The 13,896-nt window shown below is 45.0% G+C and overlaps 1 protein-coding gene across 1 annotated transcript in view; it reads left to right on the top strand.

Annotated features, from left to right (window-relative positions):
* Positions 1–11,581: 11,581 nt before the first annotated feature.
* Positions 11,582–13,896, top strand: part of SVEP1 (sushi, von Willebrand factor type A, EGF and pentraxin domain containing 1) — a 143,258-nt gene continuing 140,943 nt past the window's right edge. Inside the window, exon 1 of the mRNA XM_054178135.1 lies at positions 11,582–12,228. Within this exon, the coding sequence (XP_054034110.1) occupies positions 11,707–12,228 (522 nt within the window). The 5' untranslated portion in view covers positions 11,582–11,706. The remainder of the gene's footprint in view (positions 12,229–13,896) is intronic.

Genomic DNA, 13,896 nt, shown 5'->3' with positions numbered 1-13,896 from the left:
CAACCATCAACTGACCACCACCATATCCATTAATCCATGTCCCGAGGTACTATGTCTACACTTTACTAACATCTCCAGGGATGGTGACTCCACCACCTCCCTGAGTAGCCTGTTCCAATGCCTGACCACTCTTCCACTGAAGAAATTTTTCCCAATATCCAATCTATACCTCCCATGGTGCAACTTGAGGCCATTTCCTCTCTTCCAATCCCTAGGTACTTGAGAGAAGACACCAACAGTCACCTTGCTACAACCTCCTTTCAAGCAGTTGTAGAGAGCAATGAGGTCACCCCTCACTCTCCTCCAGACTAAAGAAATCCCAGTTCCTTCAGGCCCTCCTCAGAGGAGTTGTTCTCTAGAACCTTCACCAACTTTGCTGCCCTTCTCTGGACATGCTCCAGCAACTCAGTGTCTTTCTTGTGGTAAATGCCCAAAACTGACCACAGTACTCAAGATACAGCCTCACTAGTGCTGAGTACAGGGGCACAACCACTTCCCTACTCCTGCTGGTCACACTATTCCTGATACAAGCCAGAATGCTGCTGGCCTTCTTGGCCATCTGAGTACATTGCTGGCTCATGTTCACCTGGTTGTCCAACAGTGCCTCCAGGTCTTTTCTCCCCTGAGCAGCTTTCCAGCCACTCTTTGCCAAGCCTGTAACATTGCATGGGGTTGTTATGTCTCAAGTGCAGGACCCAGCACTTGGCCTTGTTAAACTTCGTTCAACTGACCTTGACCCATTGATCCAGTCTGGATAAATTCCTCTGCAAAGCCTTTCTATATTTGAGAAAGTCAACACATCCACCCAGTTTGGTCTCATCTGGAAACTTACTGAGGGTGCTTTCAATCTCCTCATCCTAGATTATTCATGAAAGTATTAAAGAAGACTGTCCCAAATACTGAGCCTTGAGGAACACCACTTGTGACTGGCCAACAACTGGATTTAACTCCATTCACAACTCTCTGGTCTTGGCTTGGAAGTGGATTGATTCTCTTAGAGGTCTGTGAGTCTTATGTCAAGATGTGGTGGGTTGAGAGAGAAGGCCCAGCTTCCTCTCCCCCACTAACTAGGAATGGAAAAAAAAAAAAACACAACTAACTCAGCCAGTGAAGCAAAGGGGAACGCTGTATTTACAAAGCAATGACCTACGCAGGGAATTTATGTACACAAATATACAGTATTTACAATATATACAGAAATATACAGCAAGGAAACAAGAACAGAAACAAACCCCCCTGGAAGAGGGGGTTTCCGCCTGTACCCCCTTAACCCCCCTACCTCCCTTTTTTCCCAAAGAGGGTTAGAAAGAGAAAAGGGGAGTTAACAAGGCAGAGGCCTAGTGCAGGCAGGATTAATGCTCATCTGTTATTTGGCTAGAAGCCCAGAAGCAGACAGCGAAGAGGAAACACACAGGAGCAGGAACACACCCACACCGACTATGATTCTAACTGCACCAAAAACTTAACACTGCACTCCCACCTACCTACCAATGAAATTCATTTAGAACACCAATATTTACAAAAGTATTCAGCTAGAGTGTCCCTTTCTTAAAGGCACAGCCTCAAACAGTCACACAGGATCCACCTGACACTCAGCCACTCATCTAGAAAATGGGGCTGTAACATCCCTGATGATGAAGATGGCACAGCTGCAAACAGCAAGAGATTCTAGTTGAAACTGAGCTTGTTCATGCAGTGATACTTAGTATACAGCCCAGGTAACAGGTCTGTAACCTGGAATGTCTGAAAATGAGACACTGCTGAAGCAGAATGAAGATATGCTCTGCTGGTTACCACACTTGATATAGAAAAGGCAACATCACAGCAAAGGCAACATCACAGCAGAAGAATGTAGATCCTTAAACCAAATCTATCAAAAAACTTGGTATATAATGCAAAATAGATCAGCAGTTGAAGTCACATAAACTTGGACTAGATCATCCCCAGAGGTCCCTTCCAACCCCTACCATTCTGTGATTCAGTGAACACAGGACTGAAGGCCAAAATGAAATAATGACTTCTTTAAAGCACAGTTTCACATAGTTAAATGTGCCTAGAACAAGAACAGAGCACCAAGACACACATAAGTAGAACAGCTTTGCAAAATGGAAGAGTACTAAGATTAGGAAAAGTTGGCATCATGATGAAAAAGAAAGACCTGAATGTCCTTTAACGGAAACTATGAGAAGCAGAGGTAGACAGGTTTACTGATCACAATATTCATTAGCATAATTATTTGAAGATTGGAAATGCAAACACATGTGAGAAACTCACCGTGCAGCCCTTGAGAAATCATTTTCCCCTTATGGTTTTATTGAACTGTAAAAGTAATAAAATTTTACAAATTATTTTCCAAGGTACAGAAGAACTCACTGAAAAGGAAAATGGACTGTTTCTTCTTTAATTTCATTTGAGGATCATCTCATTTGAGAAAGTGCAACTAATGGCAAACATCAAAAACAACAGCTGAAGCAGGTTCATCTAACTCTCTGTTCCTTTATGGTCATGCAATATTGATCTTCTGACACATGTGCAAGCAAATCTTTGTGACAAGTAGACAAAACACAAGACCACAAAAAAGGCAAATAGATACAGGGCCAGACATGATTATTATATAAAGTCCAGGCAATGAAAGGGAAGAGTACACAAGGCATGTGAGTTCATCATGGTGCTGATGTGTCTTCATGCACCAAGCAGACAGTCTTAAGGCCATCACTTACCTGGACATGTGTATGTGAAGACAGAAACATGGCTCTTACCTTTGTCCAATATAATACAGGTATAGCATTTAGATTATTTGCTGGGATGGTGTCTACTGACATGGCTGCACTGGTTTCACTTATTTCCAGGCAGTCCGAATTTTATGGTCTTTATTTAGCCTTTTCCCCGACAACATTTCCACCAGTAATGAACAGGAATTACAATTCAATATGCATGGAAGGATCAGGCACAGAACATCCAGTCTCAGTTTCAGTTTATGTTTATTTCTGTTTTGATAAAATTTAGTATCCAGCTCTTGTTAATCACAAAAAAGGAGACACTTAAGATTGCTCTCAGTAAGAGGATATAACCTGAATGTTGCTTCAATCAGAAACAAAAGTCACATGAACCAAATGGGTTAGACTCTAAATACTTTTTTTGTTTAACTGCTGCAGGCACATATACCTTTAGTGTAACTTCAAGTGGGAGAGAGAGCCAATCCCAAAACACAGCACCTTCCTCCCTTCTGTGTGCCTTAACTTCTGATAGGCTGATACCACGGATGTGGCAGGATCAGACATACAACTTCTAACAAGGGTTTGTAAGCTCTTCAGGTGCTGACTGTACCTGCTGTTAGGACAGAAAAGATACAGCAGATGTCTTGAAAAGGAGAGGATGGAGGCTGACACATGTCCAGCTGTCTCAGTAGTGTGACATGACTGTTGGCTGGGATGTCACAATTCTGTCCTTTTTAATGTGTGAAGAGAGGTAACTCAACCTGCTATAACTCTCTTTCATTTTTTTTTCCCACCCATTTTAACGTTCTGAGCTCAGTGTTAATCATTCCTGCGGGCCCTGATGTTACTGAAAAAACTCTTCTTTTTTTTTTCTGTAGGAGAAGAGAGTGCATTCTCCAGCCTTGTATATTTTCCTTCTCTTGGCACTGCATTTTCAAGAGCTCCTTGTCCTTGATATGTATCACAGTAATTCTGGAAGCATTTCTATTTCTCATGTATTTGGTCCTGGGTTGGCTTAATTTCAAAATTACATTTTGAGTAATGCACATACGAATAGAGGAAGAATAAGGGTATATGAATGTAATATGAGCCATATCAGACTAGGCTAAGCATCTGCCATTGTTTGAATCTTTTTCCTTTTAACTCCAATATTTTAGGGAACTGATTAAAGCTAGTCAAGTGTAGATAATGCTCTCTTAAAGATATGCCACTCTCAAGTGTTCAGAGATGGAAAAGATACCTTTGTAGTGTGTTAAGGCACTGGATAGATTTTTTTATTCCTCCTTTTTTTTTTTTTTTTTCCCTCAAACTTTTATTGTTATATGGCTCAGAGTTCATTTGCTTAAATACACACTGTTGTGTGAAGGATCTCCTTTTGAAAGAGGTCCCTGTCTTTTTCACTTAATGCTATGCAATCCTTGCATTTGAAACAGTAGAAAACTCACTCCTTACTCATTGCCTCTCTTTTTCCTCATGGACTACTGTCCATCACATTCCTCTGCCTATCACATCTCCTTTCACTTATCTCTTTTCCGGGCTGAAGATAATTTCTTGTCTTCAAACAGTATTTTCATCACAGTATCCTAAAGCATATCTAACATATTTGATAGTCATGGGTGATACTAAAAAGTTTTGGGAATTTTAATGAGGAAGCTATATCCCTGAATACTGGAGTCCTTATAACAGAAAATGTAGAAACTAACTGCTCCACATGCCCCAAATGTTCTCTGCTCGATTCCTTAAACCTTTGCACCTGTAGAAATGACAGATCTACAGTCCTCCTTCAGAAAAGTACTTCCAAGCATGCTTTTCAGGACTGCGTCTTAGGTTCTTTTGGGGACTTTTTGATAGGAGAAAGACGGCTTAGAAATCTAGTCTCATTCTTCCAGAGCACTGTCCTACTTTGCTGGGTTAGTGCAGTGCATCCTGTGAAGCAGTGTAATAATACAGACCTCTTCCCACAAAGCAGATATGCACGAGCAATACCTGGGCACTGTAAGCAAGCAGAGTCAAAGACTGCTGGTACCTTTGTGTTTCAAGGTTACCAAAATAACCTTGAAAGTTATCAAAGTTAACAAAGTTTTGAAAAACAAGCCTGCAATACCCCATATACCAAGCCTAGTTTTTAATTATGTCAGCCTATTCAGGAGTAAAAAATCCTGTAAAGAAACTTCACCCCACAGATTTTGCTTGTTATCTTGTCCTGCCACCAAAGCTTTCAGAGTCTCCAGTTTCCATGTATTTGAACCTGTCTTTTATGATGGAAGAAGCCTTATATAGCTTTCTCATGATCAGTGCCTACCCAGATCTTCACAAAAATTGTACATCAAATACTGTGGGGTGTAGAATATGGCAAAATACACTCACTTTAGTATGAGTGTACAAGGTCAATGACAGCCTGACTTTGTGCTTACAGACAAAGCATGTTTCATGAACTCTCAAAAGCTTAACTTTAAAGTGTATTCAACATCTGCTGTGCAGACAGAGACCAGCAGATGTTTTGATTTTGCCTACCTTTTTTTTCCTTTTTTTTAACTTGGAAGCTAGCCATATGATATTCTTAGTATGCACCAGGCTTGTCCACAAGCGAAGATGAAATTCCAATGGCTAAACTTTGTCATTGTCTGCATACTGCAGAGCAATATGAACCTTGTTTTCCTTTTTTTATAGCTTGAACTAATAACCCATAGCTTGGATCATTCAAATGCTTGTTTGCTCTGCTGAAGACTAAAACATCCAGACCTCTGCCTGAAAGGAGAAACTTTTGGCAGACTGACTATTCTCCTCCTACGTAATAATCTTTTTCCAAAGTCATGTGGGAAGACGTTTTGCTCTCATTTTAGGACCATGTACTCTCTTCAATGTGTGTCAGAACTCCCAGAGGTGTCAATGGGAATTGCATGCACAAATCAAAACTGTCTGCCCTCAACTTGTGTTTAAACAATTTATATGGGAAGTCTGAACTTCAAGTTTCTAGCCCTGAACAATCTATCATAAAATCATTCATGCAAATGAAATATTGCTATTTGAAAGGATTAAAAAGCATCTATGCTACCTTTTAATGATAAAGCAAGTGACAGTTTAAGAGGCTAATCTCTTTCTTCTCCTCTTGGAAAGTTCTCTTTTTTTTTTTTTTCACAGAAAATTCTCCATTTCCTCCATGCATATTGCTTTGTGCTCTGTTTAAGCCAAGGGCCGAGGCTTAAAATGGCAAAAAACCCCATATTCATATTTTGTGACTAAGATCTTGATTGCCTAGCTTTCGTACCTCAATACTGAATGTAAAACACATCCTGATCTCTATGCTCCCTTCAGTAGTGCCACTAAAAAAAAAAATACCCAATAGTCAGAAACTGCTGAGGTAGTACACTCCAGAAACACAATTCTTCTGTAGGTAGCTTTCAAGGGTAGACTCTGCTCTGCAGCAAGACTTCAGCCTTGCCTGGTATTTGTCATGGTTTAGGAGCAGTGAATGAAAAATGTAGCTAGAGCTGTAGGCAGGTAAGGCACTGCAGCACTGGGAGGTGAAGGCTCTCAGAGGTGAGGAAAGAACTCAGGTTCCAATACTCAGGAGCTATTGCTACTTGCGCCTACTACCAAAAGGTACAGGATGAAAAAGGAAGAAGCAACTTTCTGAAGCCCCTTTTTCTTCTTCCTCCCCCTCTCCTAGAATAGTTCTGCTGTTTTCATTTAAACCATGAAGACCTTGGATGCTACTAGGGACTGGCACTTCTCCCCTGATACCATATTACTGGCTCCCTGGAGGCAGATTTTGGAGACCATTTTCTAAGCATACAAGAACTTTGCCTTTCACTCTCTAAACACTGTTCCTGCAAGCTTGTTCATAATACAGAGTCTTAATACTCCTGGATGAAATACTGGCTGACATCTGCAAAGGGAAGTGGACAGCACAGAGTAATCCTGTGGCCTGCCAATGGCTGAAACGGGAGAAAGAAGTCTGGCTTCTCTAGCTCCGTATTGTGTGAGGCTTCTCTAGAAGGAACAAAGCAGGGCTTAGAACAAGTTTAAGCAACATCAGGTTCTGATTTCTGTTCTTTAGCTGTCATTTAATCTCCAGTTTAGATAAAATTCAGCATGCTGCAAGATTCCTGAAGAAGACTCAATGTTTTAGTTGTGGCTATGCTCCCACTGTGGCACAAAATCACTAATAGAACATCTTTCCTGTAAAAACAAAAATGACCTGCATTCCTCCAAAAATTGTAGGGTATATGATCCTGTGGCATTGTCTCTGCAGGCAGAAATACTGCGTGGCTCGAGTACAGGGATGTGTTCTGTCCAGCTGTATTTGAGGGAACAAGAAGGGGGGAGGAATACAATGCTTTTCTTCTCCATATTTGGAAAGATGCTTGGCTATGTTTCATTGAGTAATTCAACCAAAAAGCTATTTGGCTAAAGGACAGCAATCGTGAGACTGTTTGTTTGCAGAAGGGTTTCTAACTGGGGGTAAAGATTTCCCTTTTGTTTAGTAAGCAGTGTGGTGTTAAATGACCATCTGATCTTGCGGGGAGACAGTAAAGAATTACTGGAATTCATGAAGTCTGTGGATTTTATAAGACAAAGAGATAAAGGAATTTGATTGTAAAAGCAGTTAAGTGCAGCTCTTAAGCTTTCCTTTTCAGGACCAGTCAGCCCTTTACTGTCACATGATGAAGGCAGTTTATTCACAAGATCTAGTGTTTTTTTCTTACCTGCTGTTTTGCAGTGGAATAGAGTTACAGTCCAGCACCACCTTCTTGTGCACATTATCATCAAAAGCCGCATGAAACCTGCATTTTCTGTTCAAGTAGTAAAGCCCAGGGCAGATATTTTGACCTTCAGGGATGCTTAAAGTGGGAAAAGCTCCTTCTGCTCTCCACTTTCCCATCTGCTACAGATCAGTATGAACCAAAGCACAAATATCATGCATGAATACAGCAGGGAAAAGACCATCAAAAGCAGAGGGCTTAAGCGCATCAACATGGAAAGGATTTGTAAAGAGCTGGCAGGCAGGCTTGAAGAAGGCAATTTTGTTACAACAGAGATTTTCCCTGGAAATGGAGCTTGCAGGAAAGCTTAATGAACGTACAGTGAACAGAATGCTTGCTGCTTACACACGACCTCCTCCACCATCTGCAAGTCGACTTTTTCTCTTGCAAGCACAACCTTATGAATAAAGCACCTTTCCAAGGATTTCACAGGCTGAATCCAAGCTTTTAAAGTTTCAGTTTATTCCTAAAATTATTCTGTAGGTTTTTTGTTTTGTTTTGTTTTGTTTCTAATTATATTGGCAACACACTGGAATACCTTAATGCTCTTACTCTTTCTCTCATATCATTAGATCATCTTTATTATTTATTGCTAATGCTAACTTCTTATAGTATCATAGAATTATAGAATGATCTGGGCTGGAAGGGACCTCCAAAGGTCATCTAGTCCAACCCCCTCTGCAGTAAGCAGAGGCATCCTCAACTAGATCAGGCTGCCTAGAGCCCTGTGGAGCCTCACTTTGAACATCTCCAGGGATGGGGCCCAAACCACCTCCCTGGGCAACCTGTTTCAGTGTTCTACTACCCTCGTGGTAAAGAACTTGTTCCTAACATCCAATCTACATTTGCTCTTCTCTAGTGTGAATCTTTTGCCCCTCATCCCATCACCACAGGCCTTTGTAAACAGCCTCTCTCCATCCTTCTTGTACATTCAGGTACCTGGATGATCACTATTAGGTCTCCCTGGATCCTCCTCTTTTTCAGGCTGAACAACCTCAGCTTCCCCAGCCTGTCCTCATAGCAGAGGTGTTCCAACCCCCTGATCATTTTCGTGGCCCTCCTCTGGACCTGCTCCATCAGGTCTGTGCCCTTCCTGTATTGAGGGCTCCAGACCTGGACACAGTATTCCAGATGAAGTCTCACTAGAGCAGACCAAATGCTTTATTTAATAACTCCACTCCACACAATCAGATTGAATGTCAATGATTTTAAAGGGTTTTTAAAGAATTACCTGGGTTATATACAAGGGACAATATATAATGAAAGTTATTCACTACCTACAGGCCACTGATTCTTTTCAAAGTCTTTTTGAAGGGTCTGTCTTGCATCCAGTCAGAGTTTGGCTGTTTACTCATTTACTCCTTTTCTACTGTGAATTCCCTGAGTGATAAATTTATTTACATCTTGAACTGATGACTTCACTCTGCTGTCTTTATACATACAAATACGGCTTTTTGTTGCACCATTGAGAACTTCTGTGGAGCGTGACTGCAGGGCTGGTGTTACCCAGGAGAATAGGTACTTTTCACACATCATGTGTGTATCAAGGTCTAATTTATAATTGCCCTGTTATTTTATGCATTCATAGTTTTGGTGAGATTAAGACTGAAATTAACTACTCATACTCACACTCATACCTGATTGCAGTCTCCCATGCTGGCAGTAAAGGAGGTGTGTTTAAGAAATGGACATTGACACGAACTCTTCTTCCTTTGCTAAAAATGTGACCAATTCATCCTTCTTTCCCCTGCTTCTCAGTCTTAGAATTTGTAGACTTTAAGAATCTAAATTTAGTGTAAAAAAAAAAAAAACACAGGGAAAACATGGGAACTGACAGTTACCTTTTCAACAAACAAAACTAGCCTAAAGTAAAACCACTTACTATGACCTGAACACTCAGGAGTTACATCAACATGTTGTAACTGCAATGATCCACTTCAGCTGGGAGTACCTTGTAGAAAGCAGGTGTTTACTCCATTTCCATCTCTTGTTTCTGGCTTTTAATTTGTTTCATTCTCGTCTGAGCAAAGGCTATTAGGATCTATAGATCTTCTATGTGAAGAGCATTATTAAGGTATATTTGTGGTGTGGCTCAGACCACAGATGCAATTGTGGCATCACTTTTTCAGCTCTCTAAAGACCTGGTGGTGCATATCAATGTTTTGTTGGTTTCTGCTACCCCTTTCAAGACAACAAGTCTGCCTGTTACTGCAAGAGAAAAGCAGAGTACCCCAGGTGTGACACTGCAGCTTTTGTTTTACTGTCACATGAGCACATCCTTTCAGTATCAAAACTTCACACACCACTGTGTAGAAGTGTCTTGATTGCTGTTTTCTCTTCAAGCCCTAAGTGGCAAAAGTATATCTGAGAAACAGACTTTTGTGAAACATTCAGACTACTGTAAAAACATTGTGGAACTGTGTATCAGATGTATCATTTCCCTAATTAAATAATATCTTTGGTCATTTAAGTCTCTTGTCATTTGCAGTGGAATTTGAGTATTGCTGGGAAGTCAAAGGGACAGTATGGGATCAATTTTCCATCAGGTGACACCCCAGTGAAAAAACAGTAAATAATTCAATTACATTTAATTGTCAGGTTTGACTTGCAAATGCACCAACATACCTGTGTGTTCCATAGCACTGTGAAATGGCAAAACCAAACAAACAAATAAGCAAACAAACAAAAAACCCAAACCAACCAAACAAAAAACAAACAAACAAACAAAAAAAAAAACTAAAGCAGAGGAGTAGGAAATTAATAAAGGAAGGAAAAATGTCATTGAAAGGCAAAGAGCTGCATGTTTCATCAGCATTTTTCCTTCCTTTATTAATTTGCTACTCCTCCTCTCTGCTTTAGCATACTTTTTTATTTATTTAGTAGTCTGCTTCACCAAAGTCTGTTCCTTAGGTATACTTTTGCCATATATACAAGATAACCTTGACACAGGTTCACATGACTAATCCCAGAAGAATTTTTCTGAGTTACTCCTGGAAATGGAATTGATTAGCTCGAGCAATGTCTAATACTAAACTAGTGGCCAAAACGAATCCCCAGGTTATTGCTTCATAACAATCTGGGAAAGTAAATCTGCACAGAGTTGTTGAAGAGGGAGTGGGTTCCAAACTTGGGCAGGAGTTCTCTTTGTGCTTCTCTCTCCCAAAGTGATTCACAGACAGCAAGACAGCATGGGAACCCTTCCAAGCAATAGCTTGTAATCTCACACTTGGCTACGGGGAATTTTTCACAAGCACGGAAGATTATTGTTGCTGTTGGTACAATCATGCATATATGTATATTTAAATACACGTGCAGCTGTATGTACGCGGGTGCTGTTCCTGCCTTTCATGCACATCCCCCTGAGCACACTCACCCTTCTCATCCAGACACCTCGCCACTACTGCAGTCAGACGCACACCTGTTTGGTACATCTTCAAAGTTGGAAAACTGAGTCCGCGGGCGGATGAAGTGTTTCCTGGAACAAGAGAGGGAGGCTGTGACAGAACCTGCAACGGGACCAGAACATACCCCTGTCAAACCTCTCAGCCGCAAGCGCATCCTCCCCGCAAAACAAAGAACGAAATTAAACACGATGCATTCAGCACGTGTCAGCGGCAGCCCTCGCTCCGTCCCTGCGAGCAGCAGCTCCAGCTCCCGCGGCGGGGAAGCGGAAAACCTTCTTCTCGCTTTTTTTTTTTCCCTTTATTTTTATTTTCCCTGCCTTTCCCCCCTCTCCGGAGCCCGGCACCGCGCCGCTTCGGTTCGGTGCGTTTCCAGGGATCGCCAGCATCCCAAACCCCCACCACTGCCCGGCTGATCCCCGCCAACCGTGTGGGACCCATCGGGGCGGGACGCGGGGGCGGGGAGGGAGCGGGGGTTCGTTACCGAAAGCCGGGGGGAAAGGGAGGCAGCCGAGAGGGGGGCGTGCGAGGGGCAGCGCCTCAGCCGCGGGGGAGGCCCGCGGGGGGATTAAAGGGCGCGGGTACCTGCGGGGACCGGCGGGGAAGCAGACAGGCGGGGAGGCAGGCAGGCAGGCAGGCAGGCAGGCAGGCAGGCAGGCAGGCAGACAGACAGACAGACAGACAGACAGGCAGGCAGGGAGGGAGGGAGGGAGGGAGGCAAGCCGGCCGCCCCTCCGAAGAGAGAGGAGGTGGGGCGTCAAGGGGCGACCAGCCGCTCTGCTCCCGCGGCTGCCGGCGTCTCCCCGCGCCCGCCGCCCCGCGATGTGGCCCCTGGTGGCTGTCTGCTGCTGGGGCTGGCTGTCGCTGTCGTTGTCGCTGTCACCGTCGGCGCCGCAGGGCCGGCCGGGCGTCCCGCCGGGCGCCCTCTCCCGCGCCCCTACCTTTCCCTCGCCCGCCCTGGCGCCGCCGCTGCCCGACACGACGGAAAGCAAAGTGGAGAAGCTGGGCCGCGCTTTCAAGCGCCAGGTGCGGCGACTGCGGGCACGCAGCGGGCGGCTGGAGCTGGTCTTCCTGGTGGACGAGTCGTCGAGCGTGGGGCCCGCCAACTTCCTCAGCGAGCTGCGCTTCGTCAAGAAGCTGCTCTCCGACTTCCCGGTGGTGCCCGCGGCCACGCGCGTCGCCATCGTCACCTTCTCCTCGCGCAGCAACGTGGTGCCGCGCGTGGACTACATCTCGCGGCGGCGGCCGCAGCAGCACAAGTGTGCCCTGCTGGGCCGCGAGATCCCGGCCATCACCTACCGCGGCGGCGGCACCTACACCAAGGGCGCCTTCCAGCAGGCAGCGGTGAGCGGCGCCGTGGGGCTGGGGCGGGGGAACCTCCAGGTGCCACCGGTGGGGTGTGCGGGGGTGTGGTGAGGAGAGCGGTGCGGCGAGGCGTGCGATATGGTGTGTGGTGAGGTGCGAGGTGAGAGGCGTGGTGAAGACTATGGTGAGGCCAGCGGTGTGGCGACGTGAGGGGTGCAAGAGAAGGGTGCGGTAGGGTGGGGTGAGGTGAGGTGCGAGGCGAGAGGTGTGGTGGAGTGTGCAGTAGGGTGTGCGATGGGAAGCATGGTGAGGCAAGGGGTGCAGTGAGGGGCGTGGTGAGGGGCACGGTGGCGCCGTCGGCTGTGTGGCAAAGTGAGGGGAAGGGTGCAGGCAGGTGTGTGGCGGGATGTGCTGTGGGGGTGTGCGGTGAGGTGAGGGGCGCAGTGAGGGGTGTGGCGGGGTGTGTGGTGAGGTGAGCGGCACAGCGAGGGGTGTGGTGAGCCGCAGAGCGGTGCCTTGAAATGTGCGGTGATGTGAGCCCTGTGGTGGGGGGGGGGGGGGATGTGGTGGCTGAATGAGGGGTGTGGGGCGGATTGTGTGGTCAAGGGTGCTGCGAGACTGTGAGGTGAGGTATGTGATGGTGCCATGAGGGACCTGGTGAGGCAAGGTGCGTGATGAGGGGCAGGTTGGTACTGCGTGGTGTGCAGTGGCGTGTGGTGCGCTGTGGCAAGCTCTCACCAAAGTGGGGGAGGTGATGTAGCAGTGGGGAGTGGGGTGTTGAGGTGCGATGGCTTGGTAAGCGGTGTGCTCTGCGGCATGTCGTGTGGGAGTGTGGTTCTGTGTGCACACAAGGATTTTCAGTGTCAAGGGGTCTAGGGCTGCGTGATGGGATGTGGAGCAGTGTTCTGTGTGATGTGGAATAGTCTGGTCTGGGCAACTAGTCACTGTCTTCCCATGCTGTCTGTGCCTGCAGCACCCATGTTTTCTGCTGCCCTTGCAAACAAATGTGTGAAATTCACTCTTTGAAAGAATATGGAGCTAATGTCCTTATTTCAGAAGTGATATATATGAGTCAAGTCTGGCATCTGAAATGTCTGCCTTGTTTCTTGGCAGTGGGACTTGGGTGCCCAGTAGCTGTCAACAGTCAGAAATATCTACATACTGTCGCCAGGTGACTATTTTAATTGCTGATGACTGACAAAGGTGCCCTTAACCTGTGGGTAGTATGCCAGTAAATAGAAGTATGTCCAGACAATGTTTCTGGACACTGGAATACAATCACCTGTGGTGTTATTATACAGTCCTATGATGCAAATTTGGTGTAGGCAGCTCCTGCACATATTGGGCATGCTCAAGAGGTCTCTTGGTAGATGGCTTGTGTTCTGCCAGTCTACCCTGAAAGATTTTTCATGAGGCTAGACTGGACTGCTCCTTGCCATTTGGACTCTGTGCAGGAGCATTCCCAAAGGAAGTCTAGTTTGCTCTTACTTCAATGTCTAATTTGTGGTCATGTCCTGTAATTCAGCCTTGTTGAAGCATCTGAAGTGCTCTCATTTGGATTTGATGGATGAAACTGCATGAGGTGCCTCAGTTCTGGACATATGGAACTGGCAGAGATCATTCCCTTCTTCACATTTGGCAGGAGAAAGGAAGACTGCATTCTAATATGGCCATTGTTGTACATGGAAAACCTGCTTTAGGAGAACA

This window comes from Dryobates pubescens, chromosome Z, assembly GCF_014839835.1.
Source record: "Dryobates pubescens isolate bDryPub1 chromosome Z, bDryPub1.pri, whole genome shotgun sequence".
Classification (NCBI taxonomy): Eukaryota; Metazoa; Chordata; class Aves; order Piciformes; family Picidae; genus Dryobates; species Dryobates pubescens.
The sequence above is the reverse complement of the archived record's forward strand: the minus strand, read 5'-3'. Positions and strand labels throughout refer to the sequence as shown.